Source organism: Lynx rufus, unplaced genomic scaffold (genome assembly GCF_022079265.1).
Source record: "Lynx rufus isolate CCGP_SWC_20201006 ecotype Redwood Valley unplaced genomic scaffold, mLynRuf1.p SCAF_2, whole genome shotgun sequence".
NCBI lineage: Eukaryota > Metazoa > Chordata > Mammalia > Carnivora > Felidae > Lynx > Lynx rufus.
In genome coordinates this window covers 143,010,729-143,025,791 of record NW_025814834.1, presented here as the reverse complement: position 1 = coordinate 143,025,791, position 15,063 = coordinate 143,010,729, and the positions used below count along the sequence as shown (strand labels likewise).

At 39.0% G+C, this 15,063-nt stretch overlaps 1 protein-coding gene across 1 annotated transcript in view; it reads right to left on the bottom strand.

Moving 5' to 3' along the window:
* Positions 1 to 6,088: 6,088 nt before the first annotated feature.
* Positions 6,089 to 15,063, bottom strand: part of BCAR3 (BCAR3 adaptor protein, NSP family member) — a 107,831-nt gene continuing 98,856 nt past the window's right edge. The window contains exons 10-11 of the mRNA XM_047085586.1: positions 10,157 to 10,369; positions 6,089 to 7,116 (exon numbers count right to left, since the gene is read on the bottom strand). Of these exons, the coding sequence (XP_046941542.1) occupies positions 6,938 to 7,116; positions 10,157 to 10,369 (392 nt within the window). The 3' untranslated portion in view covers positions 6,089 to 6,937. The remainder of the gene's footprint in view (positions 7,117 to 10,156; positions 10,370 to 15,063) is intronic.

Below are 15,063 nucleotides of genomic sequence, written 5' to 3'. Positions count from 1 at the left end.
ATGGTCAGTTAAGGTGTATAGTGTGTTATCTATCTCTTATTCCTACGTGAACTAAAGAGATGTCATTATTTTGTTCTTTGGTGTGCTAAATGCCTGATGATACAAAGTAGATGACGAGTTCTATAAGTGGAAGCATCTGTGTTGAGTGACTTTTTTTGCAAAGCAGTTTTGGAAATTTTATTTTAGTTTTAGTTTCTTTCAAGCTTTCCTAAAGGTGGGGGGCGGGGAGCTGTTTCTTTAAATTTAAATTGAGTGTGGTAATTTGAACTTTTTATCTTTATTCTACTGTAGCTGTGTTGCACAAACTTTCCTTTTAAACCGTCTTCTCCTCTGCGTCCATAAGAAGTGACCCTACGCCACATACCTCAGTCTGCCCACAGGCTGGGCAGCATTTACTGTGCTTCTGCTTGAATTCCTGGTCAGAGAGCACCTGGTCTTCCTGGCATTTCAAAACTTGGGAAGGTATTGTTTGCTACAGTTAGTGTCACATCTGTTGTTTTAGGTAATCTTAATTGCAGAAGATTCAGCTTTTTAAAGGGGCAAATATGAAGCTATGACTGTTAACTTCTAGAAACCCCAAAAGAGAATAAAACTCAGGGTTAATCCTGAACAAGGAGGGGTCTCTGTTGTTGTGATTAATAGAGATCTATGCCAAGCTTGGAAGTGGCAGGAAAACAGTGTCAGTAACAAAAACTCAAAACAATGAAAAGGCTTTTGCTATCTGAACTGAGATCAGGGAAGTCAAATCCAACTTGCTAGGGAAAGATAACATCCCTGTAACAATCTCAAGAGGAAAATGATCTCCAGACTTGTTGAAAAGGATAGATTTTCTTTGTGAGAAGCTATTAGTTTAGATGAAAAAATCTAAAGAAACACCAAACCTATTTCAATGAGCTCATCATATACCTGGGGTCAAATGCATTCCTGACTATAGTTACTGTGAGTAAGAAACTACAGAAAATAGAAGAGGTGCCAAAAGATTAGAGATGGAAAAATACAGGTGAGGAGTAAGTTCTGAAAAGTTTGACGACTCTTAAAAGTACTTGACAATTTTGTCAGCATTTAAGAGAAAATGTGATGGACAACTGACCTAGATCCTAAGCTAAGAACAGGCCACATCAAATTAACCTCATTCCTTTCTTTAGATAGAACTGGGAAACTCAACGGACATAAATGTCTTGATTCCAGCACAGTTTCAGCATTTGACAGAATTTCTTACTCATTCTTGTAAGGTGGTGATAGCATTATTGTAGAAAATGGGAGCTCGCAATAAAGCTGACTTAGTAAACCCAGAATATCAACCCTGAGGAAAACTTCTTGTGGAAGATATGTATGAACCATACATAATAAATGTAAATCTGCCACCCAACTTAAATAGAAAATTATCCTCTTCCTCCAAGGATAACCACTATCCTGAATTTCTTCGTTTTTCTTAGTTTTACCACAAGGGTATTTTTTCCAAAACTTGATTAGCTTTCCGTGTTTTTGCATAAAGTATAACGAATGTAAGTTCCAGTACATGGGGGTTTATCTCAAAAACCACACATGATTCTTTGTGATGCATTTCTGGTTTGAGCACTGGGGACAAAGCTGAAGGACTTACAGTAGATATACTATTATTTCAAGTGTTGGGGAATCTTATCTGGTTTTGTAAGCCCTTGAGTGAGAGGAGGAACCTGGGCAACCAAGCTAAAGAGGATCTCGTCTGTTCATCCTCCCGGAGAAATGCCTCATCCTGCTGAAGGGCAACATATGTCTAAGCTCTGGTAGCAGCTGGGAAGATTGGAAGGGAGTGTGGGCAGGCACAGGTGTTTAGGGACATAGCCCCTTGTGGTGCAGTAATGGCCTTTTAGATTTTTTTTTTAACATTTTGGCAACTTGTTCTGTGGTGGAGGGTGGCCTGTCGTGTGCACTGAAGAGGCATGAGGCGAGTGACTCTTCCAGGATTCTCCTACCCAGAAGAGTATGCTCTAAAGCAAGTGATAACACAACTGCTCTTTTCTTCCCTCTCTTCCCTGGGCTGAGCTCCAGACAGGAGTATCATATTTGTTTGCCCTCCCCATCTCTACAAGTTCACCCTTCTTGACCAAACCAAGCTGCTCATCCAACCATTGTTTCTTGGTTGGCCAATGCAGGGGCTGGGGGCAGTTTTGGGTATGAAATGAGACAGAAACACAAGTTTCCGGTTCCGGCAACCAAGATCATCAGTCCCCACCCAATTAGCCCTGTCTTCTCACCCTTTATCTCTAGTTGGGAGCACCTGCCACTAGCTCTTGGCATATAGCCAGCACCCAGGTGGTACTGTCCTGTCTGATAAGATGGGGATCAGCTGCATGTCCCTTCTCTTCAGGTGCCAAAGAGCATATTCGTTAATGACTACCAATTGAATGGGGGAAGTCCTTGGAAGAGTTTGCATCCACATATGAGAGCATCATTTAGCTGGTAGGGGCGATGTCAAAAAAATTCTACCAACCCAACTGTTGAAACAAGTGATTTGGAAATTATTAGTGATTGCTGAATGATTTGTGCTACTTTCATCACTTGATAAAGTTTTATTGTGTAGTTCGGTTTATTTAAAGAATACAAGGGTTGGGTCCCCTGGGTGGCTCAATTGGTTACACATCCGACTTCGGCTCAGGTCACGATCTTATGGTTGGGGAGTTTGAGCCCCATGTCAGGCTCTGCTGACATTTCGGGGCCTGGAGCCTGCTTCAGATCTTGTGTCTCCCTCTTTCACTGACCCTCCCCTGCTTGCACTCTGTCTCTTTCTCAAAAATAAGTAAACATTAAAAAAAAATAAAGGGTTTATTTTCTTTATTTACACATTGACATCTATTGTTGATTCATATATGAATTATATATTAACATTTAAATATTTTGAATATTGCATGGTGTCTTCTGAGACTTGGTTTTTCACTCAGCTCTAAGATTTATCCATGTTTATGCATAGTTCATTTTAGTGTGTATAGTTCATTTTAGTGTGTATATATTATATATATAATTAGTGTGTACTAATATGTGTGTAATATATTAGTACACACATATATTAGTGTGTACTATTATATAAATACACAATTTACCCATCCTCTTGATGGACAATTGGGCTATGTCCTGAATTTTGCTTGCATAAACAATGCTGCTATGCACATTCTTATGCATGTTTACGGATATAGGAGTTCTGTATTGCTAGTTTGTGGGTTATATTTATCTTCAGTTTTTAAAAAAAATGCCACATTTTTCCTTCACAGTGATTATAACAGTTCTACATACCTACAACTTGTATACCAAGGTTACTTAGGCTCCATATCCTGGCCAATTTTTGTCATTTCGACAGATGAAAATGGTATGTATCTTTAATTTGCCTTTCCCTGTTTATTGATGAAGTTAAACATACTTTGCATTTTCTGTGAAAAGCCTGTTTATATCTTTTGCCCATTTTTTTCTGGTTATCTTTCCATATCTATTCATGGGGATTCTTTATTAAGGATGCTAATTAGTTATTTTGCTGTGTAGCATAATAAAACTGGTTCAGTTTCTCAGGAGGCTGCAGTCAAGGTGTCAGTCACATGATTGTTGGCCAGCCTCAGGACCTTGCTGTGTGGATTTCTTCATAGGGATGCTCAGAACATGGCATCTTGCTTGCCTTAGGGATCCAAGAGAAAAAGAAGCTGTAGTTTTTGTAACCTAATCTCAGACATGATACAGCATTACTTCTGCCCCATGTACTTGGTAATGCAGAGCAAACCTGCTACAGTGTAGGAGGGGACAACAGAAGGGTGTGAACACCAGGCTGCAGGGACGGTCAGTGACCATTGTTGGAAGCTGCCTACCATACTAATCTTTGGTTAGTTTCATGTCTTTTTAGTAACATCTCTTTGTTCTTTGAATTTATGACCTCTTTTGATGAGTGGAAGTCTGTTTTAATGTAGATTGACCAATCTTTTATATTTAATGTTGTTTTCTGTCTAGTTTAAGAAATTCTTCCTTGATTCAAAGTAAAAAGGATATTCTAGATTTCCTTCTAAATGTGTTATAGTTTTGCCTTTCGCATGTATGTTATTTTGGTGTATGATAGGAGGCAAGGGGCTGTTTTCTTCCCTTTCATTTGCTTAACCAGTTGTCCAAGAATTATTTGTTTAAAAAGTCATCCTTTCCCCCACTGATTGCCAAAGTTACTTCTGTCATTTATCAAATTTCCAATGACAATTTACTGTAGCTTAATAATCAGCTTTTAGGTCTAGTAGAACAGATTCCCCCCTCCCTCCATCTTAACTTCCTAGGATGGTGTTGACTACTTCTAGCCATGTAAATTTTAGGAAAACCTTATCAAGCTTGAAAAATCCTGTTGGATTTTGATTGGGATTGCATTGAGCTTATAGGTCATTTTAAGAACTAGTATCTCTGATACCAAATTTTGAAATCTAGGAACATGATGCTCCCGTTCATTTACTTTTCTTCAGATGTTTAAAAATTTTTTTCACCAAATTCTTGTACATCTTTTGTTAAAACCATTCCTAGGTATCACATTTTTTTTGCAAATGTTTTAATACCTTGTTATAAAGTATACATTCAGAGAAATGCATAAAACTTAAATGTAAGCTTAAGTTACTAGAAAGTCAACACTTGGGTCTGGAAATACAACATTACCAGCACTCCATACTCCCACTGTGTCCTCCTGATCACACCCTGTTCTCTTGTAATTATCCTGACCTTTTCTAACACACTTTACTTTTTTATGTATTTTTATGTTTTACGTTTCTTAGAGTATAAGGTGGTTTTGTGTTAAATCTAGAATGCTATCTCTTTTAACTGGCAGGTTCAGTGTATTTATGTTTGTAATGAGTATTGATAAATTTGGACGTATTTCTGCCATTTTTGTGCCTGCTATTCATCTCACTTTACTGTCTCTTTACATATATATTTTTTCGTTTTCTCCATTTTTTTCCTCTACTGTTTGAAACTTTGACCCTAATTTTTCTTTTTTTTTTTCAACATTTATTTTTATTTTTGGGACAGAGAGAGACAGAGCATGAACGGGGAAGGGGCAGAGAGAGAGGGAGACACAGAATCGGAAACAGCCTCCAGGCTCTGAGCCATCAGCCCAGAGCCTGACGCGGGGCTCGAACTCACGGACCGCGAGATCGTGACCTGGCTGAAGTCGGACGCTCAACCGACTGCGCCACCCAGGCGCCCCATACCCTAATTTTTCTTAATAGCATTTACCCTTGACATTTTATATACTTAAAGCTAATCAGTATGTTTTAGCTGAACAAAGGGGGTCCCTTTGTTCTTCTACTGATGAGAAGAATAACACTTGATCAGAACTCTAGTAATGAATGTCCCCATTCCTGGCTTCTGTTGTTTTAATTAACTTTTCAACCTCACATGGTAGACACTGTTTTAATATACCTAAAAGCCTACCAGTTTCTCTGCTTGACAATCCTTAAGTCTCCACCCTTTCTTCTAGATGAATTGCTTCCTCCCCACCCCACTTTCTTTCCTTCTGGAGCTGTTAGCACAGAGCCGGACTCGGGTCCCAAACTCAATGAACCACGTTGAGTTTGATCTGAGCCAAAGTTGTATGCTTAACTGAGCCACCTAGGCGCCCCTCTAGTTGCTCTTTTAAACTATGGCTTTTTTTTTTTTTTTTTTTTTTTTTTTTACCCCAGGGCATTTGGGGCTGCTGTGGGCTAGGGGCCTGGGGCTCACCAAGGTGGCAGGCCGGCTATGGTGCCAGGACCATGTTCCTATCTTCACTGTTAAGGTGAAAGGGAAACAAACCATGGTGCTCATTAGTCTCTCTGACCCAGAGAGTTCCAGCAGCTTCCCAACTATTTGGCAGGGTGCTAGGGCTAGTTCCTTTATGTTCTAGTAGCCCTTTTAAACCATGGCACTTTTTTTTTTCCTGTGCCCCAGGGCAAACGAATCTGCTCACGGTTTTTCAGTACCATCCTTCTTCACTGCAGTTTGCAGCTTTGGGTGTGTGTGTGTGGGGGGGGGGTCCCTTTGTTACTGTGTCACCATTCCTCTTGCTGTTCTCTGTGTGGTTTCTACCTCTTGTTGAGCAGAAGCTGTTCAGTCAGCCCTCAGTTCTTTAGGAGGAATTGCTCTATAAATAGGTGTAAATTTGGTATATCTGTGGAAGAGGTGAGTTCAGGGTCTTCCTATGTTGCCATCTGGGACTGGAAGCTCACCAGTCCCATTAGTTTCAAATGCATTGATGTCATGCAATATACTAACATCTGGGTACCTACTTTATATCAGGTGCTGTGTTGCACACAGGATATGATGAGGTTAACCTGACCAAAGTCAACTGCTAGCAAACACCACAGGTCTACCCTATATAACTATTGACTCTGTCTCCCAGGCCGAACCTTAAATTCTCCATCCCACGCTCATTAATTTTGGTTTATTAGGATATAGTCTCTAGGGAAGAAGGTAGGAGATAAGATTATTCTATGCTGATGAGTTAACATTAAAGAGACTAGATACAATTGTTTCACAAAAAGATATATTTTCATTTGACTATTTACACTTCTCATATTTAAGGAATATCATACAACTGATACCTTCTGAAATGTTTCATGCTTTTAAACTCTGTTCTATTTACACTTATCTGACAAGAAATTTAAAATGGTCAAACGCCTCAGTAATAGAAAGCAACCAGCCAACATAGCCAGATCTTCTCTTAAATTTGCTGATCAACATTAGCAATAGTTACCTTCATAATAAATTATCTTCATTTTAAAATCAGTAGTAATTTTAAACAATTCATAAATAAGTGTGCTCTGTGCAATTTACATGTTTAATATCCTGTGGATACTAAAAGCTTGTATACTGTCAGATTTGCACATTGTTACTTTATCAAACAATAAGCCTTCCCAAAGAAGAAACTGGAGAAGATTGAAATAATATCCTAAGGTATTCTCGAGAGTTATCAAAGCTCTGCCTGCTTTACTGGAGGAGGTTCCAATTTACGTGAGAGGGCAGTTAAAATCTGGTTGAATTTCTCATATCTTTCTGTCTGATTGACTTGTGCACCTTTGCTGCCCCATAGCAATCGCATTTGAAATTCAGTCTTGAAGATTTCACTCATTTCTTCATCTGGTTGAAAACCTAATATAAAAAGAGAAAAGTTAATTCAGTTTTCGAATACAGACTGAAAAACTGACTACTTGCATAAGGTAGGTAGGATCAAAATGAACTTCATCTTGTATCAGAACTTTAAGAAGAGCCCCAAGGAAAAATCCAGGCTCTGTTTTCCATAAGGGAAGGGCAGAGCCCCATGGTCAAGGACCTGAGCACTTTCAGAGAAGGGATACCAAGGAGACTGACTAAAACAGGACAGAATAAAATTGGTGTGCACAAGCCACTGTGGGAAAGTGTTTAAAGTACCTTGTTCTGTTTTTACAGCTTTCTTGATGTACAGTTTATGTGTCATGATTCTGCAGTTTGATTTAGAATACCCTGTACAAGTTGTAGAACCATCACCACCACTTTTAGAATATTTCCGTCACCCTCAGAAGTTACCTAGTGCCTCTTTGCTTTCTGTTGCTATTGTTTCACCTACAGATTTGATAGAAATGGAAACCTACGATGTGGCCTTTAGGTCTGGTTTATTTTGCACCATGTTTTTGAGAGTATTCCATGTTGTTGCCTGTTATCAATTCATTCCTTTTCACTGCTGAGTAGTATTCAGTTATACAGACAGTCCATGTTTTGTTTATCCATTTACCAACTGATAGATTCGGACTGTTTCCAGTTTCTGGCTGTTATGAATACTGTTGTAAACATTTGTATATAAGTCTTTGCGCAGACATGTGTTTTCTCTAGTAGAGGAATTACTGGGGCATATGGTAAATCTATGTTTATTTTAGAGAAACTGTCAAACTCTTTTCCAAAATGGTTGTACCATTTTATATTCTCACCAGCTCCAGCTTCTCCACAAGCTGCCAAATCTTAGTATTATCATTCTTTTTAAATTGTAACCATTCTAGACAGTGTGTATTATCTCACTGTGGTTTAAATTTATATTTCCCTAATGACTAATGCTTTGAACATCTTTCTGTGTAGTTATTTGTCATTTGAAGATCTGCTCAGGTGTAGCGTCTATTCAAATCTTGTTTGTCTTCTTAATGAATTCTAAGAGTACTTTATACAGTCTAGATATAAATCCTTAATTGGATAAATGTTTAGCAAATATCTTCTTATAGTCTGTGGCTTGCCTTTTTACTTTCTTAATGGTATCTTCTGAAGAGCAAAATTTAGAATTTTGATTCATCAGCATTTTTTGGTGTGGTTCAGGCTTTTTGGGTCCTAAAATAGCTTTGCTAATCCAAGGCCACAGTGAATTTTCCCTATGTCATCTTATAGAAGCTTTATACTTTAGCTCTTACATTTGGGTCTGTGATCCATTTTGGATTAATTAATGTATATGGTATGCAGTAAAGATTCATTTTTTCTTTTGCATGTCATATCCAATAGTTCCAGCACCATTTGTTGAAAGACTAAATCCAATGAATTTCGTTGGCACCTTTCTCAAAAATATATTGACAGCCATATGTGTGGATCTGTTTCTTGACTCTCTCCCTCTGTTTCATAAGAGAAGATCTGCTCTACTTAAAGCCAAGAATATTCAGTCAACTCTATTAGTGAAGTAGAGACCAACAGCCAAAGAGTCAGACAGGCTGTGGTTCTCATCTTTGATTACTTCTGGCTTAATCTGCTCTGTCCTTAAATATATCTCTACCATCTAGATTTATAGGATCTTTGTGGTTAAGAATAAAAGCCTTCTTTGTCCATCCTTCCATGTGAAGCCAGAGTATCTTTGACAGATAACATCCTGGAGGCCAGATGACGACTTCCATTCATTCAGTTAACATGCTTTGAGCCCCTGCCTTGGGCTGGGTATTTGTTAGTTGAGCAAATCTCTGCTCCTACTGGGTTCGTAGTTACTTCCAGCAATGGGAACTTGCTATATAAACCTGTAGCAGGATTAACTGAGAAATACCATTAGATACCTTTAAAGTGATTTGCTATAGAGCAGCTTAAAGTGCTTTTCTCAAAACCCATTCTAATATATTGGCTTAGGCAACATCTAGGGTAGTATAGTTATTAGCCTTGTATAAATAGGCACTCTAATTTCTGGTGAATTGAATTATGTGCTTTTATTTTTTGAATCCTACACTGCCAACTGTGGAGAATTTTCTGAGGAAAAACTTGAAACAGGTATGTAGTTCTTAAACCTACAGCAGATACAGTATAAATTGTTTAGACCCAAAGTCTGGTTCTGAAGCAACAACTTTGCTTTATGGTGAAATAAATAGGCCTCTCCTGCCCTATATAATTTTTTCTTAACTTTGTGGATATAACTTTGGGCCCTTGAAGAATTTCAGAAATACAGTGAAGAAGAGAAAATAGTCATTCCTGATAACCACCTTGAGTAAAGCCTTCTTTCTCGTACCTGCTTCCTAAATGGTCTTTTTGCCTACAAGCCCTCAGCCTCTCACACACAGATGCAAAATTTAAAATAAATCTGACCATGTCATGACACTTTCCCATGTTTAAAACCCTTAACAGACTCTCTCTCAGCTGCAGTCCTACAGGGAAGGCCTTCCCACCTCCATCCACCTCCTTCAGTCTAGGTGGTCATTACTTAAGGCACACTTTACATGAATCCAGACCTAAGTACTGGTGGTTTATATTTCTCTCCACGCTGTCTCTGCAGTGCCTTTACCTTGTGTTGGACCCTCTGATGCTAAAAGCAGGGGAGCTCACCTCCCAGTGTGACTGGGAAGAAACAGGAATGCAGATAAATGAAGTCACACAGAAGTCTAACTCCCCATATTGGCCCATCACATCTTCAAATAGCTCTGATCAGGAGTTCTAATGGTAGGTAGGCTGACCAATTCCTTGTTGACCCTTTCTCTCAGCTTATTCTATGCCATTGACACAACTGAACACATAAAAAAGGATAAACAGGACTCTCAAGTCACTTAGAGATTAAGAGAAAGTAAGGATTCATTGTAAGAAATGGAATTTCATGCCTTAATCTTTCCTATTTGGTCTTTTCCTGAGACCATCCATGCTTTTTCAAAGTTCCTTCATTCTAATCACTCTGCAGAGTAGAGAGTGGCCTATAGAACATAGCTCTTACCTTCCAAGATCCTCTCGGCGTTCATCCGGTAGCTGTCTGCAGCCTCTGCCATGAGACGGGCTGTTGCCAAGTGGTTCAGCATAATCTCACAGCTTTCATCATTTTTTTCCCACATGTCAGTTCCTTCAAAAGTGACCTCCTGGCGCTCCATTAAGGTCACAAGAGGCATCAATAGTGGGACTGATATTTTGTTTGGGGGAACACACGTAGACTCTAAAAAACAGGGTAAAGTTTTCTGTTATATTCTTTTCTCCAAGTTAAGCAAAGACAGTTCCAATTCAAGATGGTGATGTAGGAGGAGCCTGTGCTTACCTCCCCCCAGTGGACACACCCAACTCTGCAGGTAAATATGGAAATTCCTCTGGAAAAAAACTAAAAACTGAGCAACTCCTACATATCAGGTGAACAAAACGTGGTCCACATCGAAGCAGGTAGGAGAGGTCAGGACCCAGTCTTGTCATAAACCCCAACCCTGGCACAGCAACCCACAATTGGGAGAGAACTCAAAACTTGCAGCCTCCTTGCGTTTAAGACCTGCATGAAAGAGACAAGCCCCCAAAACATCTAGCTTTGAAAATCAACCCTGCATACATCTGCAAGACCCACAAGTCTGAGAAAGAGCTCTTAAAGGGCTTGTGTGCTCAGACTCACCTGCCCCACGGCTCACCATGGAGTTAGCCAATTAAGAGGGGCTCATTTGCTAATCTTGAAGAGTTGGTCTGAGGAGCAGGCATTAATTTAGCACACAGCCAGGGATCCGCTGGCTGGCAGGCACCATCTTCACGTTCTTCCTCTGCCTGGTTCTAGCCGGCAGGTGCCATCATTTTTTCTTGCTTCCTGTGGGCACCATCTATATGCTCTCCCTCTGCCAAATTCCAGAGGGATAAAGAGTGCCAGTATCTCCAGAGGGGAAATTTTACATACATCTGGTGTCTCCATTTTTGTGGCTGTTCCTCATGATACATCCCTGACCACTTGGCTTTGAAGGCCAGAGGGACTTGTGATTCCGTGTGTCACAACTGCAACAACTGGAGAGACAGGCACCCCTAAGGCACAGCACAGACAGCCGAATGAGACACATCCCCAGTCTTTCTGGGAAAGAAGCCTATTTGCTTGTCCTGGAGCTTTGGCCCGAGGGGTGGGCTTCATGTTTGTCGCACATTTGGGGCCTACAGAGATGCTCCCAGATAATGTAGGGTTGTGGACACCATCTTTGCACTCTCCTGCCTTGCTATAGCTTCCTGATACCTCTCAGAAGGGAGCTGGCTAATACATTTCTCTGAAGCCCTTTTTTTGCAACTGTCACCCAGGAGACACCTCCAGATTACCTGGCTCTGGTGGACAGTGGGGCTTATGCTTGCATTCCCACAGGATTATATATATTTGCATAATTTAAAAAACTGATGCCTGAGGGTCTGGCTTCCAACTGACCGAATCTAGGTGCTGAGACCCTCCACTTTGGGACACTGACAGGTCTTGACATATCCGCAACTACTGGGAGCCATGAAATATAGAAAAAAGACTGCTTGGACAAACACAAAGGTTAGACAACCAAGAACTAGGTCCGGGTTGAATGATAAGGTTCATCTCCTACATGAGGCCACTTCTTCAAGCCTGAGAGAGGTGGCTGTTTTATCTAACGCACAGAAACCAACACAAAGAGTCAAGCAAAATGAATAAACAGGAATATGTTCCAAATGAAAGAACAAAACACAGAAGAAACCTTAATGAAATGGCGGTAAGTAATTTACCTGATAAAGAGTTCAAAATAGTGGTCATAAAGATGCTCACTGAATTTGGGTCAAGAATAAACAGTGAGGACGTCAAGAGATAGAAAATATAAGTACCAAACAGAAGTCACAGAGCTGAAGAAAACTGAAAATTACGTGAGAGGGTTTCAACAGAATAGATGGAGCAGAAGAAAGGAGTAGTGAACTCAAAGACAAGACAATGGAACTCATACAATCAGAACAGCAAACAGAAAAAAAAAAACGTGAATATAGTCTTCTTGATGACATTCCATAACTCCCTTAAACTAACATTTGCATTATAGGAGTCCTAGAAAAAAAGAGAAAGGGGCAGAAAACTTACTTGATGAAATAGTGGCTGAAAACTTCCCTAACTTGGAGAAGGAAATAGACATCCAGATCTAGGAAAGCCCAGAGAGTTACAAATAAGACCCACCCAATTAAATTGTCAGAAGTTAATGAAAAGGAAAAAATCTAAAAAGCAGTAAGAGAAAAACGTGTAATGTACAAGGGAACTACCATAAGAGTCTATCAGCAGATTTTTCAGCAGAAACTTTAGAAGCCAGAAGGGACTCACACAATATATTCAAAGTGCTAAAAGAAAAAAAAAACTTCCAACCCAAGTATAATCTATCTGGCAAAGCTATCATTCAGAATTGAAAGGGAAAGAAAGAGATTTCTAGACAAAAGATAAAGGGGTTCATCACTACTAAACTGGCTGTACAAGAAATGTTAAAGGGACTTCTGTAAGCTGAAAAGAAAGGGTGTTAATTATTAACAAAACATATAGAAGTACAAATCTCACTGATAAAAGTAAATAGTAAAGATGGATTAATCACTAATAAAGCTAGTATGAAGGTTAAAAGACGGAAGTGGTAAAAAGATGTATAATGTGACATCAAAAACAAAACGTGGGAGGTAAAAATGTAGAGATTTATTTTTTTTTTTTTTTTTTAATTTTTTTTTTCAATGTTTATTTATTTTTTTGGGGACAGAGAGAGACAGAGCATGAACGGGGGAGGGGCAGAGAGAGAGGGAGACACAGAATCGGAAACAGGCTCCAGGCTCTGAGCCATCAGCCCAGAGCCTGACGCGGGGCTCAAACTCACGGACCGCGAGATCAGGACCTGGCTGAAAAATGTAGAGATTTAGAATGCATTCAAACTTAAGTTGGTATCAACTTCAATAGTAGACTGTTATAAATTGTTAAATGTAAGCCTCAAGGTAACCAGGAAGCATAAACCTACAGTAGACACACAAAAGATAAGGAGAAAGGAATCCATGCATATCACTAAAGAAAATCATCAAGTCACTAATGAGGTGAACAAGAAAGGGGCAGAGAGGAATGATAAAACGGAAAATAATGAAAGCAAGTAATGAATGAAAACAATGAAAAATGGCAAAAAGTATACCAATCAATAATTAAATGTAAATGGACTAAATTTTCAAGACATACAGTGACTGAATGGATAAAAAAAACAAAAAGACCCATCCTTATGCTTCCTACAAAAGACTCACTTCAGATATAAGTACACATACAGACTGAAAGTTGAAGAGATGGAAAAAGATAATTGTGCAAGTGGAAACCAAAACAAAGCTTGAGGAGCTATACTTATACCAAATAGGCATTAAAATGAAGACTGTAATAAGAAACAAAAAAGAGCATTACATAATGGTAAAGAGATCAATCTGATAAGAGGATATAACATTTGTAAATATTTATGTACCCAACATAGAAGCACCTAAATGTATAAAGCAAATATTAACAGACCTAAAGGAAGAAACAGACAACACCACAATAGTAGAAGACTTTAATACCCCACTTACTGGACAGATATCCAGATAGAAAATCAGTAAGGAAATAACTACTTAACAACACATTAGATCTGATGGACTTAACAGATATATACAGAGTATTCCATCCAAAAGCAACAGAATACGTATTCTTAAGTGCACATGGAACATTCTCCAGGGTAGATCATATGGCAAGTCACAATACAAGTCTTAAGAAGACTGTAATCCTATCAAGCATCTTTTCTGACGACAGTGGTATGAAACCAGAAATTAATTACATGAAGAAAAGTATAAAATTACAAATATGTGGACGTTGAACAACATGCTATTAAACATCCAGTGGGTCAAAAGGGAACTAAAAGAATACCATGAAAATCGAGAAACAACATACCAAAATCTATGGGATGCAGCAGAAACAGTTCTAAGAGAATTAATACTCACCAATCCCTATCTCAAGAAACAAAAAAAAAATCTCAAACATATTTTACACCTCAAGAAACTATAAAAAGAACAAAGCTGAAAGTTAATAGAAGGAAGGAAACAAAGATTAGAACAGAATGAAATAGAGACTACAATGACAATAGAAAGTATCAATGAACCTAAGAGCTGGTTCTTTGAAAAGAAAATTGACAAAACTTTAGCTAAAGACTCACCAAGGAGATGACACAAATAAAATCAGAAATGAAAGAGAAGTTTCAACTGAAACTACAGACAAAGGATCATAAGAGACTACAATGAACAATTATACACCAACAAATTGGACAACCTAGAAGAAATTATATGTCCCTAACAATATACAACCTACTAAGATTGAATCATGAAGAAATAGAAAATCTAAACAAACTTATTACCAGTAAGGGATTGAATTAATAATCAAAAATCTGGGGCGCCTGGGTGGCACAGTCGGTTAAGCGTCCGACTTCAGCCAGGTCACGATCTCGTGGTCCGTGAGTTCGAGCCCCGCGTCGGGCTCTGGGCTGATGGCTCAGAGCCTGGAGCCTGTTTCCGGTTCTGTGTCTCCCTCTCTCTCTGCCCCTCCCCCATTTGTGCTCTGTCTCTCTCTGTCCCAAAAATAAATAAACGTTGAAAAAAAAATTTTTTTTTAAATAATCAAAAATCTCCCTACAAACAAAAATCCAGGACCAGATGGCTTCACTGGTAATTCTACCAAACATAAATGAATACCAATCCTTCTCAAACTCTTCTGAAAAATAGAAGAGGAGGGAATACTTCCAAACTCATTTTATGAGGCCAGCATTACCTTGATACCAAAACCAGACAGGGGCTCTACAAGAAAAGGAAATTACAGGCAATATGCCTGATGAACAAGGATGCAAAAATCCTCAACAAAATAACTGACAAGCT